The sequence below is a fragment of the Phyllobates terribilis genome, unplaced genomic scaffold (assembly GCF_046119375.1).
Source record: "Phyllobates terribilis strain yellow unplaced genomic scaffold, ASM4611937v1 Scaffold_8__6_contigs__length_399053987, whole genome shotgun sequence".
NCBI classification, from domain to species: Eukaryota; Metazoa; Chordata; class Amphibia; order Anura; family Dendrobatidae; genus Phyllobates; species Phyllobates terribilis.
Genome location: NW_027362768.1, coordinates 14,887,660 through 14,911,073, shown reverse-complemented (window position 1 = coordinate 14,911,073; position 23,414 = coordinate 14,887,660). Strand labels below are relative to the sequence as shown.

The 23,414-nt window shown below is 44.7% G+C and overlaps 1 protein-coding gene across 1 annotated transcript in view; it reads left to right on the top strand.

The window, feature by feature from the left end:
* The first annotated feature begins 3,136 nt into the window (after positions 1-3,136).
* The window catches only part of LOC141156646 (pancreatic alpha-amylase-like), a 48,938-nt gene continuing 28,660 nt past the window's right edge, over positions 3,137-23,414 (top strand). Inside the window, exons 1-2 of the mRNA XM_073642848.1 lie at positions 3,137-3,334; positions 23,112-23,258. Coding sequence (XP_073498949.1) covers positions 3,167-3,334; positions 23,112-23,258 — 315 coding nt within the window. The 5' untranslated portion in view covers positions 3,137-3,166. The remainder of the gene's footprint in view (positions 3,335-23,111; positions 23,259-23,414) is intronic.

Sequence of the window (23,414 nt, the reverse complement as noted above, 5' to 3'; positions counted from 1 at the left end):
CGGTCGGCACAACGTGCTACACCACGTGGATTGTCTTGTGCCATACTACTGTGCATCACATCTCCCTCATCCAGCTCTTTCTCCCACAGAGCTAGTGGAGCTTGTGGCACCTATCTGACCAATTTCTGGACACAGTGGGTCTTGTCCACTCTGCACCAATCATCACAAACATCTGAGTCCCCGCAGTCTTCCATATCCACCGGAGAATCTGTGAAGCAGGTGAGCGGTCTCTTCCAGCTGGTTCGGTCTGTACCGAGTCGGGCCAGCCACAGAGCACCATGGACATTAGAAGCACTGCCGCTTTCTGCACTTACCTTGGTGCATTAGAGTCAGCTGGATCCTCCCCACAGCACCACCGACATCGGAGCCGTTGGAGCGCCTGTCACTTATCAGTATATCCTGGTACCAGCGGGCTCTAGCAAGTCGCATCTACCACAGAGCACTGTGGACATCAGAGGCATTGCTGCTCTCCGCACTCACCTAGGTGACTGTGGAGCAAGTGGGCAGCGTTCACCCTAGTGGGTTCCTCATGGTCCACATCAGGTAAGATCTTGCTTTACTCCACTTGATTTTCTTCATTTGGTGTGTGAGCGCGTTCTGCTCTTTCTACATCGGTATAAACTATTGAGCACGTGGACTACTAGTGCATTTTTAGAACGCAGCTCTTCATCTATTATTCATTGTATTAGTGGCAGCGCTATTGCAGACCTTCTTTGCATCTAACAATTAAGAAAAATGTTTTACAAAGAATAAAAAATAAAAAGTATTAAAAGATTAAATAACCCGCCTTTTCCTTCTTCAAAAATAACTGAAAAAATAAAAATACAATGTAAAGCTTTAAAATTGATACAAAAAAACAAGCCCCAACACTGGTCCACCAACCAAAAAATAAGAAACGTTATGGATTTCACAGCACAAACAATATTTTTTTCATAAATATTGTTACCCTTTTGCTCATCAGTATAGTTGTCAAAATACAGGTGCATCTCACTAAATTAGAATACCATCAAAAATTTAATTTATTTCAGTTCTACAAACAGAGTGATCTATTTTAAGTGTTAATTTCTGTTAATGTTGATGTGTATGGCTTACAGCCCATGAAAACACAAAAGTCATTATCTCAGTAAATTAGAATAATTAACAAAAAACACCTGCAAGGCTTCCTAAACATTTAAAAAAGTCCCTTAGTCTGTTTCAGTAGGCTCCACAATCATGGGGAAGACTGCCGACTTGACAGATGTCCAGAAGGCAGTCATTTGCACACTCCACAAGGTTCCAGAGTTCCAATTTTCATTTGGAAATCAAAGTCCCAGAGTCTGGAGGAAGAGTGGAGAGGCACACAATCAAAGCTGCTTGAAGTCTAGTGTGAAGTTTCCACAATCAGTAATGGTTTGGGGAGCCATGTCATCTGCAGATGTAGGTCCACTGTGTTTTATCAAGACCAAAGTCAGCGCAGCCGTCTACCAGGAAATTTTAGAGCACTTCATGCTTCCCTCTGCCGACAAGCTTTTTGGAGATGGAAATTTCATTCTCCAGCAGGACTTGGCACCTGTCCACACTGCCAAAAGAACCAATACCTAGTTTAAAAACAACAGTATCACTGTGCTTGATTGGCCAGCAAACTTGTCTGACCTTAACCCCATAGAGAATCTATGGGGTATTGTCAAGAGGAAGATGAGAGACACCAGACCTAACAATGCAGATGAACTGAAGGCTGCTATCAAAGCAACCTGGGCATCCAAAACACCTCAGCAGTGCCACAGGCTGATCGCCTCCTTGCCACGCCGCATTGATGCAGTAATTGACGCAAAAGGAGCCCCGACCAAGTATTGAGTGCATTTACTGAACACACATTTCAGTAGGCCAACGTTTCGGATTTTTTTCAAGCTGTTGTTATAAAGTATTCTAAATTACTGAGATAATGACTTTTGTGTTTTCATTGGCTGTAAGCCATAATCATCAACATTAACAGAAATAAACACTTGAAATAGATCACTGTTTGTAATGACTCTATATAATATATGAGTTTCACTTTTTGTATTGAAGAACTGAAATAAATTAACTTTTTTGATGATATTCTAATTTACTGAGATGCACCTGTATACTATTACAGCATGGTGCAATTATAGGCTCTTTGCCATAATGTAATCGAGTGTCATGGAGAGGGAGAGTGTTATCTTTACCTATGCAGGGAATTTAGAACTTTGTATAAAAGCAATGTTCCAACCAAAAATTCTAATAGTTTTAATCCCTTACCCACATGCGACAAACATGCAACCACATGTTGGGCCCTCAATGTATGGCAGAACAAATGACAACTTTCTGTAACTGCTACAGGCAGAGCTTCAAATGAAATAAATACACTGTGACATACAGCAGCCAAGCAATCATAGGCTCAAATGTAAAAACAAAAATATTTTAAAGTTAAGAAAAAAAAAAGAAAGAAAAATAAACAAACATACAATTTCAAATTACCCTTCTGATCCTGTTCTGTAAATTAAAAATGAATTAAAAATTGAAAAATAATCCTATTAGATATTACCACACTTGTGAGTCCTATCTTTGAAAATATAAAATTAAACTCCTCACCTTCCCCCCAAAAAAGGGAATAAAAAGACTTAAAAAAAAGGCCTCATCAAAATCGATAGTAAAAAAGTATCATGACAATAAAAAGAAAGTGAAAGAATGAAAAAATGGCCTTGGCTCGAAAGGGGTAAATATATTGTATGCTATGAAATGGACTGACACAAAATGTTGGACTTATTTAGCTTTTTTTCTGCTATATTTTGATTTTGGAAGAGTTGGTTTCCTCTAATATAAGGATAATTTTAAACTGTCTCTTGGAGGACATTTTATTTTCCTGTAGACCTCAAAGTACACAGGTTGAAGTAAGTTGATCATGTGTTTTTTTTCAACCTTCATACTGTATGTTACCCTGTAAGTTGTCCTTGTTTATATGAGTTCTGTTTATCATGTTCAATTGATATGAATATACTACAAATATGATAAAACATGTCTATTTGTGGGAATTTCCAGAATATTATCACCTGGCTTCATATATCACAGAAAAAGATTTGCAGGTGGCCACTTAGAAACACAACCCATTGCGTAACTCATAGTATAAAAGAGTATTCCAAAACTGTATGCTGTCACATTAGCGGGCAGGATGAAGCTCCTTCTTCTGTTGGTGGCTATTGGGCTATGCTCAGCTCAGTACAATCCCAACACTAAATATGGACGAACATCAATCGTTCACTTATTTGAGTGGAGGTGGGATGACATTGCAGCAGAGTGTGAAAGATACTTGGGGCCCAATGGATTTGGAGGAGTCCAGGTGGGTAGATCAATATAAATCTTATGAATGTTACATGTTATGAGTTTTGCATTTTTGTCTCAACTGATTTGTTATGTTGTTTAACATGATTACTGAAAGATAATTGTCTGCTTTGCTATCACCCTTTAAATGTCTTAAGCTAGAAATTATTTATTAAATTAATTTGAATTTAGCAAAATCTATGAAAAATATCCTGTAAACAGTAAATGGAAATTCACATAAAAAATCAATAAACCTGCAAAAAACATGTACAAACCAAGATAACAGCATGGTAAAAAAGTGATAAGTAATTTATAATATTATAGTTAAAATCTCATTCATTAAAAACTCACACAGAAAAACAAAAATAAAAACTGGTGAGTAAGCACAGGGGTAGAAAAAAATTGCAATTAATAAATCATAAATATATTATATAAGCCTTCTTTCAAAAGTAACCTCCTCAAAATAAATATATCAAAATATAAGGCCAGTAATTATAAACAGTATCTAAAAAAAAACAAGTGGTATATGAAATAGTTATGAAAAAATGTAGGGCTGCTCAAAAGAATACTCAAGAATATGTCAAAAATAGGTCATAAAGTGCACAAGACAAAGAAAAATTATTACATTATTTCATACGCTACTTGTTTTTTTTTTATAAATTATTTATATTTGCTTCTCTTATATTTTGATATATTTTTTGATTGTAAGGAGGCCATTTTTGAAAGATGGCTTATATTATATGCCCACACCACTGACTGGCATTTTCTTTGTACATTGTATAGTGACAGAAAGCTGCTAATCATTGGTGAGGTGTGGTTGGACTTGGAGACATGAGGTCAGTTGTCCTGTAGTGATGATCTTCTGCTGATAAAACATTGATTGTATTGAAACAGTAAAACACAGCTTAGTAAATGACACACCTCTATAGTCAGGATCTCTTCCATTACATCATGGTTATCTCAGATTACATTCCAAAACCTTGTGACAGATTCCCTATAATGGATGTAATTTGAATTTAGTAAAATTGACAACTCATTAAACAGTTATGAACAAAATTGATAATTTATTAAATCGTTATTTCCCAAAAATCAAGTTATCCATTATACAAAAGATAGGGGAAAACTTGTTGATTGCTGGTAGTCTGACTTCTTGGGCGCCCAGTGGTCCTGTGATTGACGCTCCCGAACCTTGAGAACAGGGTTCTACAGCCCCATATTGAATGGAGTGGTAGTGTACACGATTGGCTTCCAGTCCATTAATTGTTAAGGGGGCTGTTGAAGAAAGCCAAGTACAGCACTTGTCTCTCTCTGACACTTTCATGGACAATAAATGTAGCAAAGGTCGAGCATGTGTATCTACACTCTACTCCAGATTGCGCTTCATAGCACCATTTTCGAGTTTCCAGATGGATATAGGGAATAATATGGGAATAGTGTTTTAAAGATGTATACATACCAAAAATGTAACATAGCAAATTAAGATAATAAAAAATAATAAAAACAAACATTACTCATCAACTAATTACTTTTTATATCTAGTACTGATGCTCAAATGGTTCCCGCATATTGATTTTTATTTTCCTGGTGCATTGATGGCATGTGACAACTGCAGCAAATCACTGACCTCAGAACTAATGCTAGAATATGTGGCACAGTGATTGTTTGTAATAGTCTCTCTTGACAGATGATGGTGGGCAAAGGAAGGATTGAAAAGGCTGGACATATTGGATTTTAACTTGCTCCATCCTTTGTTCCCACTAAGCTGCCACAGAGGTGTCTAACAGGGAGTTGCTATTCTCTTTTACTGAAAAAATATGCACAAGCAACAAAATTGATCATGCATGTGTATGTGGGGATCCACCGAATAGCTTTAGAATGGTTCCCCAACAATAGTTTGATCAAAACTGTCCCTCTAGTGATACCTACAGTGATCAAAAATTTTCCAATAGAATCAGTTAGCTATTTAGTAGGTATCGAGTTTGTTTTAGATTGAAAGACATTGAGGCAAAGTTACTATTTTTAATGAGCCTTTAGCAGATAATGGATCAAAATTTAGCTAACTTTGGCACAAACTCTAGTATTACACTGTGTTCCAAATTATTATGCAAATAATATTTTCTCAGATTTTCCCAAATTACCTATATGAATTGCAGTCATTGTAATTTTCCAGTCAAATAACTATTAGAGTACAATTGAAAGGTTTTTTTACAAACTGCCGATGATAACAGTATATTTAAAAAAAAATAAAAAACTCAAACTGCACTCAAAATGCATGTTCCAAATTATTATGCACAGCAGAGTTTTCAACCTTTTCATTTTACTAAAGAACAAAAAAATTGTCCTGTGTGCTGCTGCTGCTCAAAGTGCTAGACTTAGCCCCAGGTCTCAGGGGCCAGGAAAAATCCTTTTTTTTTCATCTAAATCCTCTTTTTTTTCCCTCAGTCAGACTGCACAAATACCTGTCTTATTAACCTTTTGGTATTTCCACCCCCCAAAAAAAAATTTGAGTGTGTCTGTGAGTGTTCAGACACAAATATATCTGTTGAAAAGAGTCTGGTTTAGGCCAGATAACTAGAACTGTGGTTTTGCAGTTCCATGGTTCAAATCTCTGTATTATCCACTTTGTCAAATCTGGGTGTTATACACCTTTTTGCCTTTTTTTCCATAAAAAAAAACAGTTTGAGTGTCTCGGTGACTGTTCAGACACAAATATATTTATTTAAAAAAGTCTGGTATACGCCAGGAAATTAGAACTGTGGTTCTCCTCTTCCACGGTTCAAATCAGGGTGTTATCCACCTTTTTGCCTTTTTTCCATAAAAAAAACTGTTTGAGTGTCCCGGTGACTGTTCAGACACAAATATATCTGTTTAAAAGATTCTGGTGTAGGCCAGGGAACTAGAACTGTGGTTTTCCTCTTCCACTGTTCTAATCTCCTTTTTATTACCATTTTGCCATTGATAGTGCGAGTGTAAGCTATTTTACTTCATTTACAATGGGCAAGGCGTGTGGCAAGGGACATGGAACTGGATGTTCTGGTGATGGTGCGGGCAGAGGATGGGGCCGTGGCCAAGGTGAAAATGTGCCACAACCAACAGACACATCTTCCCGCTTCCAGTTCTTGACTGAATTACCAGGGAAGCACAGAACAACACCACTATTGCGAACTGATCAGTGTGAACAGGTTATTAATTGGATAGCAGATAATACTTCCAGTCACCTGGGCACCACCACCTCCAGTCTGTCTTCCACACGGTCAAGTCTTAGTAGCCGTGAGTCTCGACCGCATTCTCCTCCTCACCCTGATGCTCCTTCCTTCCACAATGCCGAGTGTCGTCAGACAGCAACTGATCCCACAGTTGGACTCTCTGAAGAGCTGTTCACTGGTCCATTTCCATATTTGGGCCCCTAGCCTGCTCCGCTTAAAGTGGTGGAAGAGGAGATCCCATGTAGCGATGCCCAAATATTTGAACAGCCACGGCCACAGGAAGGTGACACTGGCAATTTGTCATAAGAGGTGAATGATGAAGAGACACAATTGCCACGAAGTGAGGAGGAGAACCGTGGTGCGCAAGTGGAAGAGGAGGAGGTGGTGGATGATCTAGTAACTGACCCAACGTGACAGGTGGACACGCAGAGCGAGGCCAGCAGCACACAGGGGGAGGAAGGCAGAGTACCCCAACAGGCAGGAAGAAGCAGTGTGGTGGCCGCAGACAGAAGGCTGGCAACCGTTCCCGTAAAACATCAACACGAGGGACATTGCCAGTACAAGGGGTAAGTCTTCCAGAGTCTGGAATTTTTTTAAAGACTTTGCTGATAACCCCAAAAAGGCCATTTGTACCACCTGCCAGTCCAGCATCAGCAGGGGTGACAAAACTACCAGCCTGACCACCACCAGCATGATCAGGCACATGGCAGCAAAGCACCCGACTTTGTGGGGCGAACCTCAGGGTCCACGACCAGTGTCAGCGGGTGTCACCACTGCTTCTTCCGCTGTTGTGCATGTAAGAGAACCCCCTGTTGTGCGTGCAAGGCAATCCTCTGTCCATACTGCATGCAAAGATGCCCCCTCCTCTCAGTCTTCACTTGTTCACTTGTTATGGCAGTTTCTCAAGAAACAGCATCAACGTCCACGTCCCACCGCAGCATTCAATTGTCCATATCTCAGACATTTGAACGAAAGCGCAAATTTGCAGCCAACGCCCCACAGGCAAGAGTCCTAAATTCGCACATTTCAAGACTGCTTGGCTTGGAAATGCTGCCTTTTAGGCTGGTGGAGACGGAATCCTTCCGCAACCTGATAGCGGTGGCAGTCCCGCGGTACTCGGTCCCCAGCCGACACTATTTTGCCCAGTGTGCCATCCCCGCACTACACAAGCACGTGTCCCAAAACATCTGCCGTGCCCTCAACAACGCAGTTGCTGGGAGAGTTCACCTGACAACGGACACGTGGACAAGTGCTTGTGGCCAGGGACGGTACATCTCCCTGACGGCACACTGGGTAAACATAGTGGAAGCCGGGACCCAGTCGGATCTTGGGACGGAACACATCCTCCCCACACCGAGGATTGCGGGCCCTATGTCAGTCAGAGTTGCCCCCACAGTGTACAGCTCCTGCGCATCATCCTCCTCCTCATGTTCAGCCTCCATCTCAGATATCACCACATCAGTTATAAGCTGGAAGCACTGCAGTACTGCCTCAGCCAAGCGGCAACAGGTTGTGCTGAAACTCATAAGCTTAGGTGATAAACCTCACACTGCTTGTGAGTTGTGGACAGCTATGAAAGAGCAGGCAGATCTGTGGCTGAGACCGCTGAACCTACATCCAGGGATTGTCATGTGTGACAATGGCCGCAACCTGGTGGCGTCTCTGAGGTGAGGCGTGATCACACACATACCATGCCTGGCTCATGTGCTTAACCTCGTGGTTCAGCGGTTTCTTAAATCGTACCCCAAGTTGCCAGATCTGCTCATCAAAGTACGCCGCCTGTCAGCTCATTTTCAGAAGTCGGCTACAGCTTCCGCCGCCCTTGCTGTGTTGCAGCAGCGTTTGCAGCTTCCGCCACACCGACTGGTGTGTGATGTCCCCACACGTTGTAACTCTACCCTCCACGTGTTGCAAAGGATTTGTGAGCAGAAGAGAGCAGTTGTGGAGTACCAGCTGCAACAAGGCCATCAATATTCAGGTCAGACTCCACACATAAGACCTCAGGAGTGGACCTGGATGTCTGACATATGTACCATCCTGACAAACTTTGAGGAGTCCACCAAGATGGTGAGTGGCGATGACGCCATCACTAGCGTCAGCATCCCACTTGTCTGTCTTTTGCAACGCTCTCTGCAGAGAATTAAAGAGGAGGCATTGCAGCCAGAGTATGATGAGATGGAACAAGAAGCTGTAGCGGTCGATTACACACAGCCCAGCCTCATCTCCTCCCAACGTGCATTGGGGGACAATGAGGGAGAGGAGGAGGAGGAAGAACAGGAGCTTGTATCATGCGCAGTAGACGGTAGTGCCTGTACAACTGTCATACCGTTGGTTCAGCGTGAGTGGCCTGAGGACAGGGGGGAGAAGGAGAAGGAGGAGAGCATGGTCAGTCGTCATCTTGGTGAGGACACGGAAGTCTTGCCCGTTGCCAGTCTGGCACACATGGCTGACTTTATGTTACGCTGCCTTAACCGTGAGCCTCGCGTTGTCAAAATGTTGGGTGACAGTCATTACTGGTTGGTGACACTTTTAGACCTCCGCTAAAAGGAAAACTTTCACTCTCTTATTCCTGAGGTGGAGAGGTCTACAAAAATGGGGCAGTACCAGAAGGCCCTTGCTGCAGAACTGTTAAAATAATTCCCATTTGAACACGCTAGCGGCAGAGGTCACAGTTCATTGCCCAACCAAGGCGTACAGGTGAGGGAGACACAACTCCAGTCCAACTGAGACAGGGGAACACTGTCAACGTTCTGGGACAGTTTTCTGAGACCCACCCAGCTTACAGGCCCTGAGGCACGGGGTACTATCACAAGGAGTGGAAAGTTTCAAAAGATGGTGAGGGAGTACCTTGCCGACCATACCAGCATCCTCCATGATTCCTCTGTGCCTTTTAATTATTGGGTATCTGAGCTGGACACATGGAATGAACTCGCTCTGTATGCCTTGGAGGTCCTCGCCTGCCCTGCCGCTAGCGTGTTATCGGAGCGTGTTTTTAGTGCTGCTGGGGGAATTATAACTGATAAGCGCACTCGCCTGTCAACTGACAATGCTGACAAGCTGACCCTTGTCAAAATGAACAAGGGCTGGATTGGGCCAGACTTCTCATCACCACCAATTGACAGCAGCGTAACATAAAGTCAAATCCACTGTGTTATTTCGGGAGGTGTATTCCCATGAACCGCTTCATACCCACACATGGGTATACGCTTCCTCATTTCAGCTGTTTTTTGCTCTTCTCTTTATCCTCAGCCTCCAGCACCACTATACCACCAGGGTGACCGTGGTCCATGTTGCCAGCATTGCAAGTTCCTTCGTCCTAATTTTTGGCAGCTTTTGCTTGGAAGGCATAGGCAAAGACTATGGGAGTCCCACTCCCCAATAACGGGAATAATGTTTTTAATATGCTGTACTGCATGGCTCTTGTAAGGGGCATTGCAAGTTCCTTCGTCCTAATTTTTGGCAGCTTTTGCTTTGAAGGCATAGGCAAAGACTTTCGGAGACCCACTCCCCTATAATGGGAATAATGTTTTTAATATGCTGTACTGCATGGCTCTTGTAAGGGGCATTAAAATCGTCTTGTTAAGCTACTGTGACCTCCACGTCTCTTCCAAGGGTCATTGATATTGTCATTTTATTCTACTGGGACCTCCACGTCTCTTCCATGGGGCATTGATATTGTCTTTTTATTCCACTGCGACCTCCACGTCTCTTCCAAGGGGCATTAAAACCGTCTTGTTAAGCTACTGTGACCTCCACGTCTTTTCCAAGGGGCATTAAAACCATCTTGTTAAACCACTCTGAACTCCATGTCTCTTCCAAGGGGCATTAAAATCGTCTTGTTAAGCTACTGTGACCTCCACGTCTCTTCCAAGGGTCATTGATATTGTCTTTTTATTCCACTGGACCTCCACCACTCTTCCAAGGGGCATTGATATTGTCTTTTATTCCATTGAGACCTCCACCACTCTTCCAAGGGGCATTGATGTTGTCTTTTTATTCCACTGTAACCTCCACCACTCTTCCAAGGGGCATTGATATTGTCTTTTTAATCCACTGGGGCCTCCACCACTCTTCCAAGGGGCATTGATATTGTCTTTTTATTCCACTGGGACCTCCACGTCTCTTCCAAGGGGCATTTAAACCGTCTTGTTAAACCACTCTGAACTCCACGTCTCTTCCAAGGGGCATTAAAACCATCTTGTTATGCTACTGTGACCTCCACGTCTCTTCCAAGGGGCATTTAAACCATCTTGTTAAACCACTCTTAACTCCACAGCTCTTCCAAGGGTCATTGAAATGATGTTTTTAATTACCTCTAACCTCCACGACTCTTCCAACGGGCATTGCATTTCCTCCTAATTTTAGTCAGCTTTTGCTTTTCAATGCATAGGCGAACACTAAGGGAGACCCACTCCCCAATAATGGGTAGAAGGTTTTTAGTACGCTGTAATCCACATCTGTTTCAAGGGGCATTGCAGTTCCTCATAATTTTTGGAAAGCCTTCCATTCACTGCTTAGGCCAACAGTGCACTGGAGACCCAGTTTCTATAAATGGAAAAAACGGTTTAGTAAAAGCCCTCTGACCTCCACGTCACTTCCAAGGGGCATTGGAGTGCATCGAAATTTTTGGTAGGCATTGCACTCACTGTATGCCCTATAACTGTGTAGCCGAACCGCTCCTTTTGGTACAGAAACATATCCTGCAAGACATGTGTGGTTGACTGGCCTGATATTGATGTGAATGGTCCCTGTTCCTCCTGCTCTTTCTCCTTTGCCACCACCTCATCCATAATTCATCACCTGAAGCTTTGTTTTAACAGGAGTCATAGAACTGGGATAGTAGAAGGAAAACATCCAGCAATCCTTGGAGGAGGTAGGATATGCGCCAAAACGCTGACCACCTCAGGAGTAGCCGCTACAACATACATGCGCTTGTATTCCAAGGAACAGAAAGCTAAGGAGATTGATGGCCTCATGATCATGAATAATTTACTCGTTGTGTAGGAGGCCGACCACTGCTGCTGTGTACCTTCTGAACTTTGTGTTGAAGCCTGATTGACCCAGGACCCGCAATCCTCTATGTCTGGAATACGTGTTGCATTCCTGTGTCCAACTGTGTCCCAGCTTCCACAATTTTAACCCAGTGTGAAGGCGTCAGTGAGATGGACCATCCCTGGCCACATTCACTTGTCTACGTGTTTGTGGTTAGGTTGTCCTTCCCACTAAATGCACTGGGGAGGGCACAGGTAATGTTTTAGTATGCGCGCTTGTGTATAAGGTGCACCGGGACAAATAGGGGCGGCTGGAGACCGTTTATGGACACCTGGCCGCCCCCAGGTGGCTGGGGACCGTGTGTGGGCACCTGGCCGCGGGGCTGCTGGGGACCGAGTATGGACACCCGGCCACCCCCTGGCAGCTGGGGACCAAGCGTGGACACCCGGCCGCCGGGCAGCTGGGGACTGAGTATGGATACCAGGCCGCCGACGCAGCCATGACATGGTGGCCAGATTCCGCCTCCACATGCCTAAAAGGCCTAATTTCAAGTGCAAGCAAGCATTATGGTATTGCAGCCTGGGGGTGGGTGGGCGGCAGGATGCATACTTGCGCTTGCATTGCAAGGAATGGGAGAGGTACAATTGAACATTGCCCTGGGACAAGGACTTGAACAGGGATAGTTGCAAGTCTGCAACGACAGGTGCAGGGCGGGAGGCATCTTCGCATGTGCCATGAACAGGGGGTTGGCATGCACACACTACAGCAGAATAGGCTGTCCTTCCCACTAAATGCTCTGGGGAGGGCACAGGTAATGTTTTGGTATGCGCGCTTGTGTATAAGGCTCACCGGGACAAACAGGGGGCTGCCGGGTGTTCATACTCGGTCCCCAGCTGCTGTGTGGACACCCAGCCGCCGGGCAGCTGGGGACTGAGTATGGACACCCGGCCGCCCCCTGGCGGCTGAGGACCGAGTGTGGACACCCGGACGCCGGGCGGCTGGGGACTGAGTATGGATACCAGGCCGCCATGACATGGTGGCCGGCGTCTGCCTCCAACAGCCTAAAAGGCCTCATTTCAAGTGCAAGCAAGCTAGCAGTATGGTATTGCAGCCTGGGGGTGGGTGGGTGGCAGGCTGCACACTTATGCTTGCATTCCACGAAAACAAAGCAGATGCTAACTACTATCATCATCATCATGCTCCTCACCTTGGCACTCTCAACTCCCCTGAGGGAGAAGCCAGGGCCCACCGGAGGAGTCTCTGGTTGTCTGGTGGGCTTGTCCAATGCTGCCCTAAAGCAGGCCAGGCTAAGAAAAGTGTGGGGAAGGTTCCCGGGACAAATAGTGGCGGCTGAGGACTGAGTATGGAGACCTCGCCGCTGACGCAGCCATGAGGTAGCGGCCAGCTTCGGCCTCCTCCAAACTAAAAGGCCCCATTTCAAGTGCAAGCTAGCAGTATTGTATTGCAGCCTGCGGGTGGGTGGGTGGTTGGCTGCATATGTGCGCTTGCAAGGAATGGGGGAGGTACAATTGAACACTGCCCTGGGACAAGGACTTGCACGGGGATAGTTGCAAGTCTGCATCTTCTGATGCGGCAAGGATCACTTCTGATGGGCACACTTTTAGGCAATGACCTGGGTGTCAGAGATGCTTCCAGGGGTCTTCCCCATGCTGTTCCCATGTCTTTTCAGCACTGTATGCATGTGTCACACAGCACATGGCCAGATAAGGTTGTAAAATGTTAAAATGACATTTCTCGGTGAATGCATTTGTCACGGTTGAAAGCAATACAAAAGTGCAAAAACGCATAAAAAATGCTGCTTGTGGACATAGCCCAAGGTGTGGAGGAGTATTTTTGTTTTTGGTTATTTATTTTTCTTTATACACAAGTCTTTACCCTGGAAAGGATGTTCCTTAACATATTTCACAGGAAAACAGTTTCAGTTTAGTTTTTGATCGTTTTATTGTGAGTCCGTAAAAGTGGCTTAATATCTCTGACCATGTTGTTGACAACAGTGACCTGGGGGTCAGAAACGCTTCCAGGGGCGATCCCCATGCTGTCCTCATGTCATTTGAGCACTGTCTCTATCGTTTTGGGCACTTTTTAAGCATTCTACAAACTGCCGGGTTTGCCACTGCAAAAATGCTCTGGTCTCCCATAGACTAACATTGGGCTCATTGCTCGAGTCGAGCACCCGAGTATCACGGTGAGCTCGGCCCGAGCTTCGAGCACCCGAGCATTTTAGTGCTCACTCAACACTAGCAAAGATGAATACAGCTGGATATGCAGGTTAGCATGAGCTTCAGCAGAAATGGAAGTACTAGATGCAGCAGATCATAGTGTGCGAACAGCACTAGGGACAGTAGATATGAGAAGGCAGGCGAGCACCTAGATGCAGTAGAGTGCGGATAACACCGTCAATCTACAAAGAAAACTAGATAGTATCTTAATGTAGCAGAAATGAATGTGCAGACAGAGGTGAAAAGACAATAAAGCACATATTGTAGCAGAGATGGATGTGTGGGTAACACTCAGGAACAGCAGAGATGAGTGGACAATCAAGTTACCTTGTTGTAGCAGAGCTGGATGACTACAAAGTACATAGGAAAAGCAGAGCTAAGTAAACAATCAAGCACCTTGTTCTAGCCAAACTTGATGTGCGGATACCATGCAGGAACAGCAGAGCTGAAAAGATAATCAGGCACTTTGTTGTAGAGCTGAATGTGCAAGTAGCATGTAAGAATAGCAGAGCTTAAAAGACAATCATACACCTGATAAAATCAACTCTCAATGTGAAAATAGTACTCAGTAGCATCTGAGTACTCAGTAGAGATGAGCGGTGTTCGACTAGAACTGTTCGCCAATCTCAAATTCGAGCTGTTTTGGGCGGTGTTCGAGTTGTTCGACGAACCCGAACGATTTGCAAAAAATTCGGCTGTTCGAGGTTATGTTCGATAACTGTTCGTGCACCAAAAGCGTGTCCTGCATGTCTGGCGCTATTTAGAGCACCAATCATGCAGGGATTGTCTGACACTCACTGTAATGCCACAGCCATGGTGGTTGTGGCATTACACTGATTGCCCAAATCGATGGGAACAGTGCCAACAGTGAAACATGAAAAGCCGGCAATTCAGCAGCGGCGTACACCGGTATCCGACAATTTAGAACCGAAAGAATAGAGCTTCACACATAGATTAGATAGATATAAACATGTCAGCCACATATATACGAAGTACAGTGAAAGTGCTGCTTACTGTACTTGTCATTTAGCGTAAAGGATTTATCAAAAAAAATAATAGTGTTTTCAGGCACCGTCTCTTTAAAAAAGCCGGCCGGCAATTCAGCAGCGGTACCCGACAATTTAGAATAGAAGGAATAGAGAATCACACATAGATTAGATAGATAGAAACATGTCAGTCACATATATAAGAAGTGCAGTGACAGTGTTGATTACTGTACTTGTCATTTAGTGTAAAGGATTTATTTAAAAAAATAATAGTGTTTTCATGCACTGTCTCTTTAAAAAAGCCGGCCGGCAATTCAGCAGCGGTACCCGACAATTTATAACAGACAGAATAGAGCATCATACATAGATTAGATAGATAGAAACATGTCAGCCACATATATACGAAGTACAGTGACAGTGTTGCTTACTGTACTTGTCATTTAGCGTAAAGGATTTATCAAAAAAAATAATAGTGTTTTCATGCACCGTCTCTTTAAAAAAGCCGGCCGGCAATTCAGCAGCGGTACCCGACAATTTATAACAGAATAGAGCTTCACACATAGATTAGATAGATAGAAACATGTCAGTCACATATATATGAAGTACAGTGATAGTGTTGGTTACTGTACTTGTCATTTAGTATTAAAATAAAGGATTTATTATTAAAAAAATTGGCGTGGGGTTCCCCTTAATTTTAGGCTCTAGCGGAGGTTAAGCAGACGGCTGGGGCAGATGTTTGAAGCCTGGGAAGGGGGTAATACCCACGGAGCTTCCCAGGCTACTAATATCAGCCCCCAGCTGAATACATAGCCTTTACTAGCTATTAAAATGGGGGACCCCCCCAAAAAAATGATGTGGGGTCCCCCCTAATTTAATAGCTAGCAAAGGCTAGGCAGACAGCTGGGGGCTGATATTAATAGCCCAGGAAGGGAGCCATGAATATTGGCCCCCTCCCAGGCTAGAAACACCAGCCGTCAGCCGCCCCAGAAATGGCGCATTCATAGGATGCGCCAATTCTGGCACTTAGCCTCGCTCTTCCACGCTGCCCTGGTGCGGTGGCAGGGGGTAATAGGGTTGGGGTTGATGTCAGCTTATAATGCCAGCTGACATCAAGCCCAGGTTAGTAATGGAGAGGCGTCTATAAGACACCCCCATTACTAACCCCATAGTCAAAGTTAAAAAAAACACAAACACCCAGAATAAAGTCCTTTAATTGAAATAAAGACACAATCCTTTATTGTTCTAAATTAAACCATACTTACCGTCACGCCCATTCCAGCTGAAGCCAACGATCTCCTGCAATAAAAGAAAAATAATAAAGCAACCTCATCCTTACCTTTCCATGGTTCCCACGACAGCTTCAGCTCTGCTACATCGAGATGACAGGCTGGACCGCAGCAGAACGCTGCCATCCAGCCTCTCATCCCGCAGACACTGAGAAGCGCAGGCTTGCTTGCGCTGCTCAGCGTCTCTCTGTGACGACATCCAGATGAGCCGAGTTCATGTCCAATGAACTCGGCTCACCTCATGCACGTCACTGACAGCGTGGGAAAATTCTCAAGCTGAAGCGGTGAGTGCAGGAGAATTCTCCCACGCTGTCAGTGACGTGCATAAGGTGAGCTCATGTCCAATGAACTCAGCTCACGTCCTGCACGTCACTGACAGCGTGGGAGAATTCTCCTGCACTCAGCGCTTCAGCGTGAGAATTCTCCCGCTGAAGCGCTGAGTGCAGGAGAATTTTCCCACGCTGTCAGTGACGTGCATAAGGTGAGCTCATGTCCAATGAACTCAGCTCACCTCCTGCACGTCACTGACAGCGTGGGAGAATTCTCCTGCACTCAGCGCTTCAGTGTGAGAATTCTCCCACGCTGAAGCGCTGAGTGCAGGAGAATTTTCCCACGCTGTCAGTGACGTGCATGAGGTGAGCCGAGTTCATTGGACATTAACTCGGCTCATCTGGATGCCCTCACAGAGAGACACTGTGGAGCGCAAGCAAGCCTGCGCTTCTCAGTGTCTGCGGGATGACAGGCTGGATGGCAGCGTTCTGCTGCGGTCCAGCCTGTCATCTCGATGTAGCAGAGCTGAAGCTGTCATGGGAACCATGGAAAGGTAAGGATGATGTTGCTTTATTATTTTTCTTTTATTTCAGGAGATCGTTGGCTTCAGCTGGAATGGGCGTGATGGTAAGTATGGTTTAATTTAGAACAATAAAGAATTGTGTGTTTATTTCAATTAAAGGACTTTTTTCTGGGTGTTGTGTTTTTTTTAAATACTTTACTAGAAATTCATGGTGGTCATGTCTAATATTGGCGTGACCCCATGAATTTCGGGCTTAGGGCCAGCTGATAATGCCAAGCTGGCCCTAACCCCTTTATTACTCAGTGAGCCACCGCATCAGGGCCCTGGATGAGTTGAAATAATTAAAAAAAAAGTACGTGGGGCTTCGCCCTATTTTTGTGTCCAGCCAGGTACAACTAGGCAGCTGGGGGCTGGAATCTGCAGCGCAGGGAGGCCCAAGCTTTCTGGGCCCCCCCCCGCTACAAATTGCAGTCCGCAGCCACCCCGGAAAATGGCGCGTTCATAGAAGCGCCATCTTCTGGCGCTGTACCCAACTCATCCAGGGCCCTGGTGCGGTGGCTCACTGGGTAATAAAGGGGTTAGGGCCAGCTTGGTATTATCAGCTGGCCCCAAGCCCAAAATTCATGGGGTCACGCCAGTATTAGACATGACCGCCATGAATTTCTAGTAAAGTATTTAAAAAAAACACAACACCCAGAATAAAGTCCTTTAATTGAAATAAAGACACAATTCTTTATTGTTCTAAATTAAACCATACTTACCATCACACCCATTCCAGCTGAAGCCAACGATCTCCTGCAATAAAAGAAAAATAATAAACCAACCTCATCCTTACCTTTCCATGGTTCCCACGACAGCTTCAGCTCTGCTACATCGAGATGACTGGCTGGACCGCAGCAGAACGCTGCCATCCAGTCTGTCATCCCGCAGACACTGAGAAGCGCAGGCATGCTTGCGCTCCTCACTGTCTCGCTGTGACGGCATCCAGATGAGCCGAGGTCATGTCCAATGAACTCGGCTCACCTCATGCACGTCATTGACAGCGTGGGAAAATTCTCACGCTGAAGTGCTGAGTGCAGGAGAATTCTCCCACGCTGTCAGTGATGTGCATGAGGTGAGCTCATGTCCAATGAACTCAGCTCACCTCCTGCACATCACTGACAGCGTGGGAAAATTCTCCTGCAATCAGCGCTTCAGCGTGAGAATTTTCCCACGCTGTCAGTGACGTGCATGAGGTGAGCCGAGTTCATTGGACATGAACTCGGCTCATCTGGATGTCGTCACAGAGAGACGCTGAGCAGCGCAAGCAAGCCTGCGCTTCTCAGTGTCTGCGGGATGACAGGCTGGATGGCAGCGTTCTGCTGCGGTCCAGCCTGTCATCTCGATGTAGCAGAGCTGAAGCTGTCGTGGGAACCATGGAAAGGTAAGTATGAGGTTGCTTTATTATTTTTCTTTTATTGCAGGAGATCGTTGGCTTCAGCTGGAATGGGCGTGATGGTAAGTATGGTTTAATTTAGAACAATAAAGGATTGTGTCTTTATTTCAATTAAAGGACTTTATTCTGGGTGTTTGTGTTTTTTTTAACTTTGACTATGGGGTTAGTAATGGGGGTGTCTTATAGACGCCTCTCCATTACTAACCTGGGCTTGATGTCAGCTGGCATTATAAGCTGACATCAACCCCAACCCTATTACCCCCTGCCACCGCACCAGGGCAGCGTGGAAGAGTGAGGCTAAGTGCCAGAATTGGCGCATCCTATGAATGCGCCATTTCTGGGGCGGCTGACGGCTGGTGTTTCTAGCCTGGGAGGGGGCCAATATTCATGGCTCCCTTCCTGGGCTATTAATATCAGCCCCCAGCTGTCTGCCTAGCCTTTGCTAGCTATTAAATTAGGGGGGACCCCACGTCATTTTTTTTGGGGGGTCCCCCATTTTAATAGCTAGTAAAGGCTATGTATTCAGCTGGGGGCTGATATTAGTAGCCTGGGAAGCTCCGTGGGTATTACCCCCTTCCCAGGCTTCAAACATCTGCCCCAGCCGTCTGCTTAACCTCCGCTAGAGCCTAAAATTTAGGGGAACCCCACGCCAATTTTTTTAATAATAAATCCTTTATTTTAATACTAAATGACAAGTACAGTAACCAACACTATCACTGTACTTCATATATATGTGACTGACATGTTTCTATCTATATAATCTATGTATGATGTTCTATCTTTCGGTTCTAAATTGTCGGGTACCGCTGCTGAATTGCCGGCCGGCTTTTTTAAAGAGACAGTGCATGAAAACACTATTATTTTTTTAAATAAATCCTTTACACTAAATGACAAGTACAGTAAGCAACACTATCACTGTACTTATTATATATGTGACTGACATGTTTCTATCTATCTAATCTATGTGTGAAGCTCTATTCTTTCTGTTCTAAATTGTCGGGTACAGATGCTGAATTGCCGGCCGGCTTTTTTAAAGAGACGGTGCATGAAAACACTATTATTTTTTTTGATAAATCCTTTACACTAAATGACAAGTACAGTAAGCAACACTGTCACTGTGCTTCTTATATGTGTGACTGACATGTTTCTATCTATCTAATCTATGTGTGATGCTCTATTCCTTCTTGTCTAAATTGTCGGGTACCGGTGTATGCCGCTGCTGAATTTGCCGGCCGGCTTTTTTAAAGAGAGTGTCTTCTGAGCAGTTTATCAGCTTTTGGACACCTTTGCAGGTGTTTTCTATGTGTTTCTATGTGTTTTTGTTTGCCTGCCATTGGTTTTAACGGTGTTCGACGGTGTTCTAAGGTGTTCGACGAACAGTTCGACGAACAGTTCCTCGAACATCCCGGTGTTCGACGAACCGAACCGAACCCGAACACTACGGGGGTGGCTCAACACTAGTACTCAGACATCTGTCTCTAACAGAGTCAAGTGAGAAGTGTGAAGGATGTGGTCCTGCTTTTCAGCTGCAAAGTCAGAATTTACACCCCCACCAGCTAGCAAGTGAGCTCCTACAGGAAGACCCCCTGAGGATTCAAACCATGCTGTCTGCTTTGTTCAGACAGATACAAATTCCATATCTTGTTATGGAAATACTATACATCCTAGCCATACATTGTGTATACTTCCAAGATCCCCAGGATATGGGGAATGTCTGCCTGGGTCTCGACCCATTCTAGCCCATAGGGATGGGGAGATACGTAGAATAACTAGTAGGAAATAGATAGTACAGCTGTGTTTAGTCTCCATGCGTAGCAGGGACCCGGCTGGATCTGATGACACCAGAAACACCTCCCTAGGACAGTCCATTAAGGAGTTATGACCAATCTGAAGTTTTGGAGTTATCTGCCAGGGGTATGGGGAGAGGAGTCAGGTTCAGCCCAGTTGGCAGGAGGGGCATTACCCAAAGGAGATATAAGCTAGAGTAAGGTCACATGTTTCTCTCTCTTACTCTGATGCATGCGGTTCACTTCGGACAGGGGGTCTCGAGTCGAGTAACGTGCTGCAAATGGCATAGAAGCCCGCTGAAAGCTCAGGCCCCCATGTGGCTCAGTGCACACATGGTCAGACCTCACCAGTAATTGACATGATTCATCTGCTTATATCTTTTGTCCTACCACTGTTTTATTTGCATATCTGACCATTATATATGTATAACCCTTGTGTATATAGTGTATTGTCTAGTGTGTCCTTAAGGCAATTAAATATATAATTTAACCTTGGGTTGCTCTTTTATCTCGATCCACAAATCCACACATCCATTTCTTGGTTTAATTTCCCATGCTACCGGGGTTGGTTTTTGGCCCGATATAATTGGACTGGGCTTATATTAAATGGGAACTGGTGGCAGCTCTACCAGGCTGAAAAGGTTTTTTTTCACTGGGGCTAGTGAAAGAGGCCCCTCAGCATGTCAGAAGTGTGAGCGAGCGTGGTGCCACTTCAGTGACTGAGTGAGCCACCTCTTCTCACTCCCTATAATTTCTTGAGCCCATGAGGACAGGGGGGTGTCCGTGTAAAACTGAACCAATCTGACCTTACGTGTCCCCAAGCGGTGAGGAACATCATATTGGTGCAAAGTGCAGATCCGTATCATGTGATCCGTCTGATATAATAGTAACATCAGGCGGGTGGCAAGGTGCGGATTCATCACATGAAGTGTGGCTTAACTTCTGGAAAGCATATGATAGCAGCTCGCATTTGCTACTCGAATAATCAAGCAGCATGTAGCCACCGGAGCTGGCCCTATAAGGCCTTAGATAATGACATCAGAGGTATGCTTTGGGTTAACATAGTAATCCGTTATGGACTAGCACATAAGGAGATAGCAATTAAGCAATGAGGAAGTAGTGCCAGATACTGGAGTATCCTGAGCCAATATTCCCAAAATGTTGGTGCAAAAAAATTGATCTAGAAGTAGGCCAACCAAGTGGTAGTGTAAAGCTAGGCAAGCTTTTTAAATGTGCTAACTGTATCATCTACCAGCAGCCTCTGTGATAAGTTTTGTTCATTTTCATATTGTCTAGTCTTAGTTTATACTGCCTACATAATTACAAGGCTAGTAAATCTGCTCCACCATTTGTAACTACTCTTTGCATGAGCTAGTAGAAGAGGAAGCTTCTAAATAGGTAATCCTTATCCTCTTTTAAACTTATAACTTGTAAGGTATTTAAAATCAGGTATCAAAAAGGAGGAACTTTTATTAACAGAGGCTTAGAGTTGCTTTAATTTCAAAGTAAAGCTTGAAGGGAAACTGACAGCTGTTACATGCTGACTGATCCACTGGCACCATGTATCAGACATCAGCTGTATGATGTCAGGAATATATGAATGACTATTACGCTCCTAGGTGGTACAGGTGGTTCATGGACCGACAGTGCCATGGACCTGACTTACCCTGGAGGGGCGTGACTAAGCAGCTACCACGGTATTCTGTGGAGCCTCTAGTGGAGAGGTAAGGCTTGTGGGGCAGGTAGCTGCCAGGTGCAACTCCAGGGCATCCGGCTATAGCTGCCGACCCCAAAGTTCAGAGACGATACTTCTGATTCCCAATAGGGCAGGATCACCACTAGGAACAAGTTTAGACTGTGCCGACAGGATGGCCACTGGAATAGGTTCTCATTGTGCAGACAGGACAGCCACTGTGACACGTTCACACTGTGCACACAGGATGGCAACTGGGACAGGTTAACACTGTGCAGGCAGTATGGCCACTGGGACTGGTTCAGAATTATGGCCTGGATATTCAGCCCGCTGGGTGCCAGATTGGTACCGCTGATGTGGCCATGGAGTACAGGTGCTGCTTACGCGGTTTCAGGATTTCGACTCCACCAAAGCTGCCACAGGGAACTATGGCGGGCTAATAGGACACAGGATACGGGATACTATAACAGACTAAGGACGGGGGACCTGGCAACATACAGTTGCATACACACCAACCACCTAACAAAATTATAGATGTTGATCAGGCACCTCTCTATTGAGGAGGGTACCTTTTATACAAGATGCCTTCCAGTTATTGGCTGGGAGACACCTTGCAGGTGAACACATTATCAAAATGCTTCCCAGCTGTCAGCTACTCCTTTAAGAGCAGTAGAGCATGCGCACGTGTGTAATACGTGCGCCGTTGACACACAGTGCGGCGTGCAGACTAGGAAGCAGGAGGCAGGAACACAGCACGCCGGAGATGGCGTCGACGGCCATGGCAGAAAGCTGGCATCCCAGCATGGAGGGAGAAGGGCACACCATGCAGGGGGCTAGCAATGGCGCTACCATGACTATGGAACGCTGTGGCGTTTCAGAGAGGAACATACTTTATATGTCACCAATGACCAAGCCGCATGAGAGACTAGTCAGAGTTATTGCTCATATACCATAGTTGACATTATGGGTAATCTGTGGTTTGTCCTGAAGAAAAATTGTTGCTACTTTGAAACGTGTAGACAAATAAACCGCATTTTGTATCTCATGAATACTTGGCTTCATTCACCTTTAATCCTTTGGTCCGGCATGCAGAGTTTAACCCATTATTTAGAATCATCATCCTTCCTTTGGTGGGTCTACAGCAGCCAAATCCATGTGCTATCTATGGTTGTGGTACACAACCTGAAACAGTGAGCATGTTTTTCCCTAATCCCATTCCAATTTCTAATAGGATTAAACTCTATTTGCGCTATTGTTCTTCCAGCTTTTACACTTTATAGTTAACACTATGAATACAGCTTCAGAATGTTTAATATAATAACTTCATTGTAGGACATATACAGTACCATTTATATTTATGTTTTCCTTCATGTTGTAGGTTTCTCCACCAAATGATAATATCATTGTTACCAATCCATGGAGACCATGGTGGGAAAGGTACCAGCCTATCAGCTACAATCTCTGCTCTCGCTCTGGTAATGAACAGCAGTTCAGAGACATGGTGACCAGATGTAACAATGTTGGGGTAAGTTGAAATGTTATATAAGAGTCTCTGAACATAAAATTGAGAGTATGTTATATTACAACACTGTCATTTGTCCTAGCCTTTGCATTTTATAGACAAAATCCTATTTGTACATAAAAAAAAGTTTGGTCCAACAATTGAAATTTTCCCAATCCA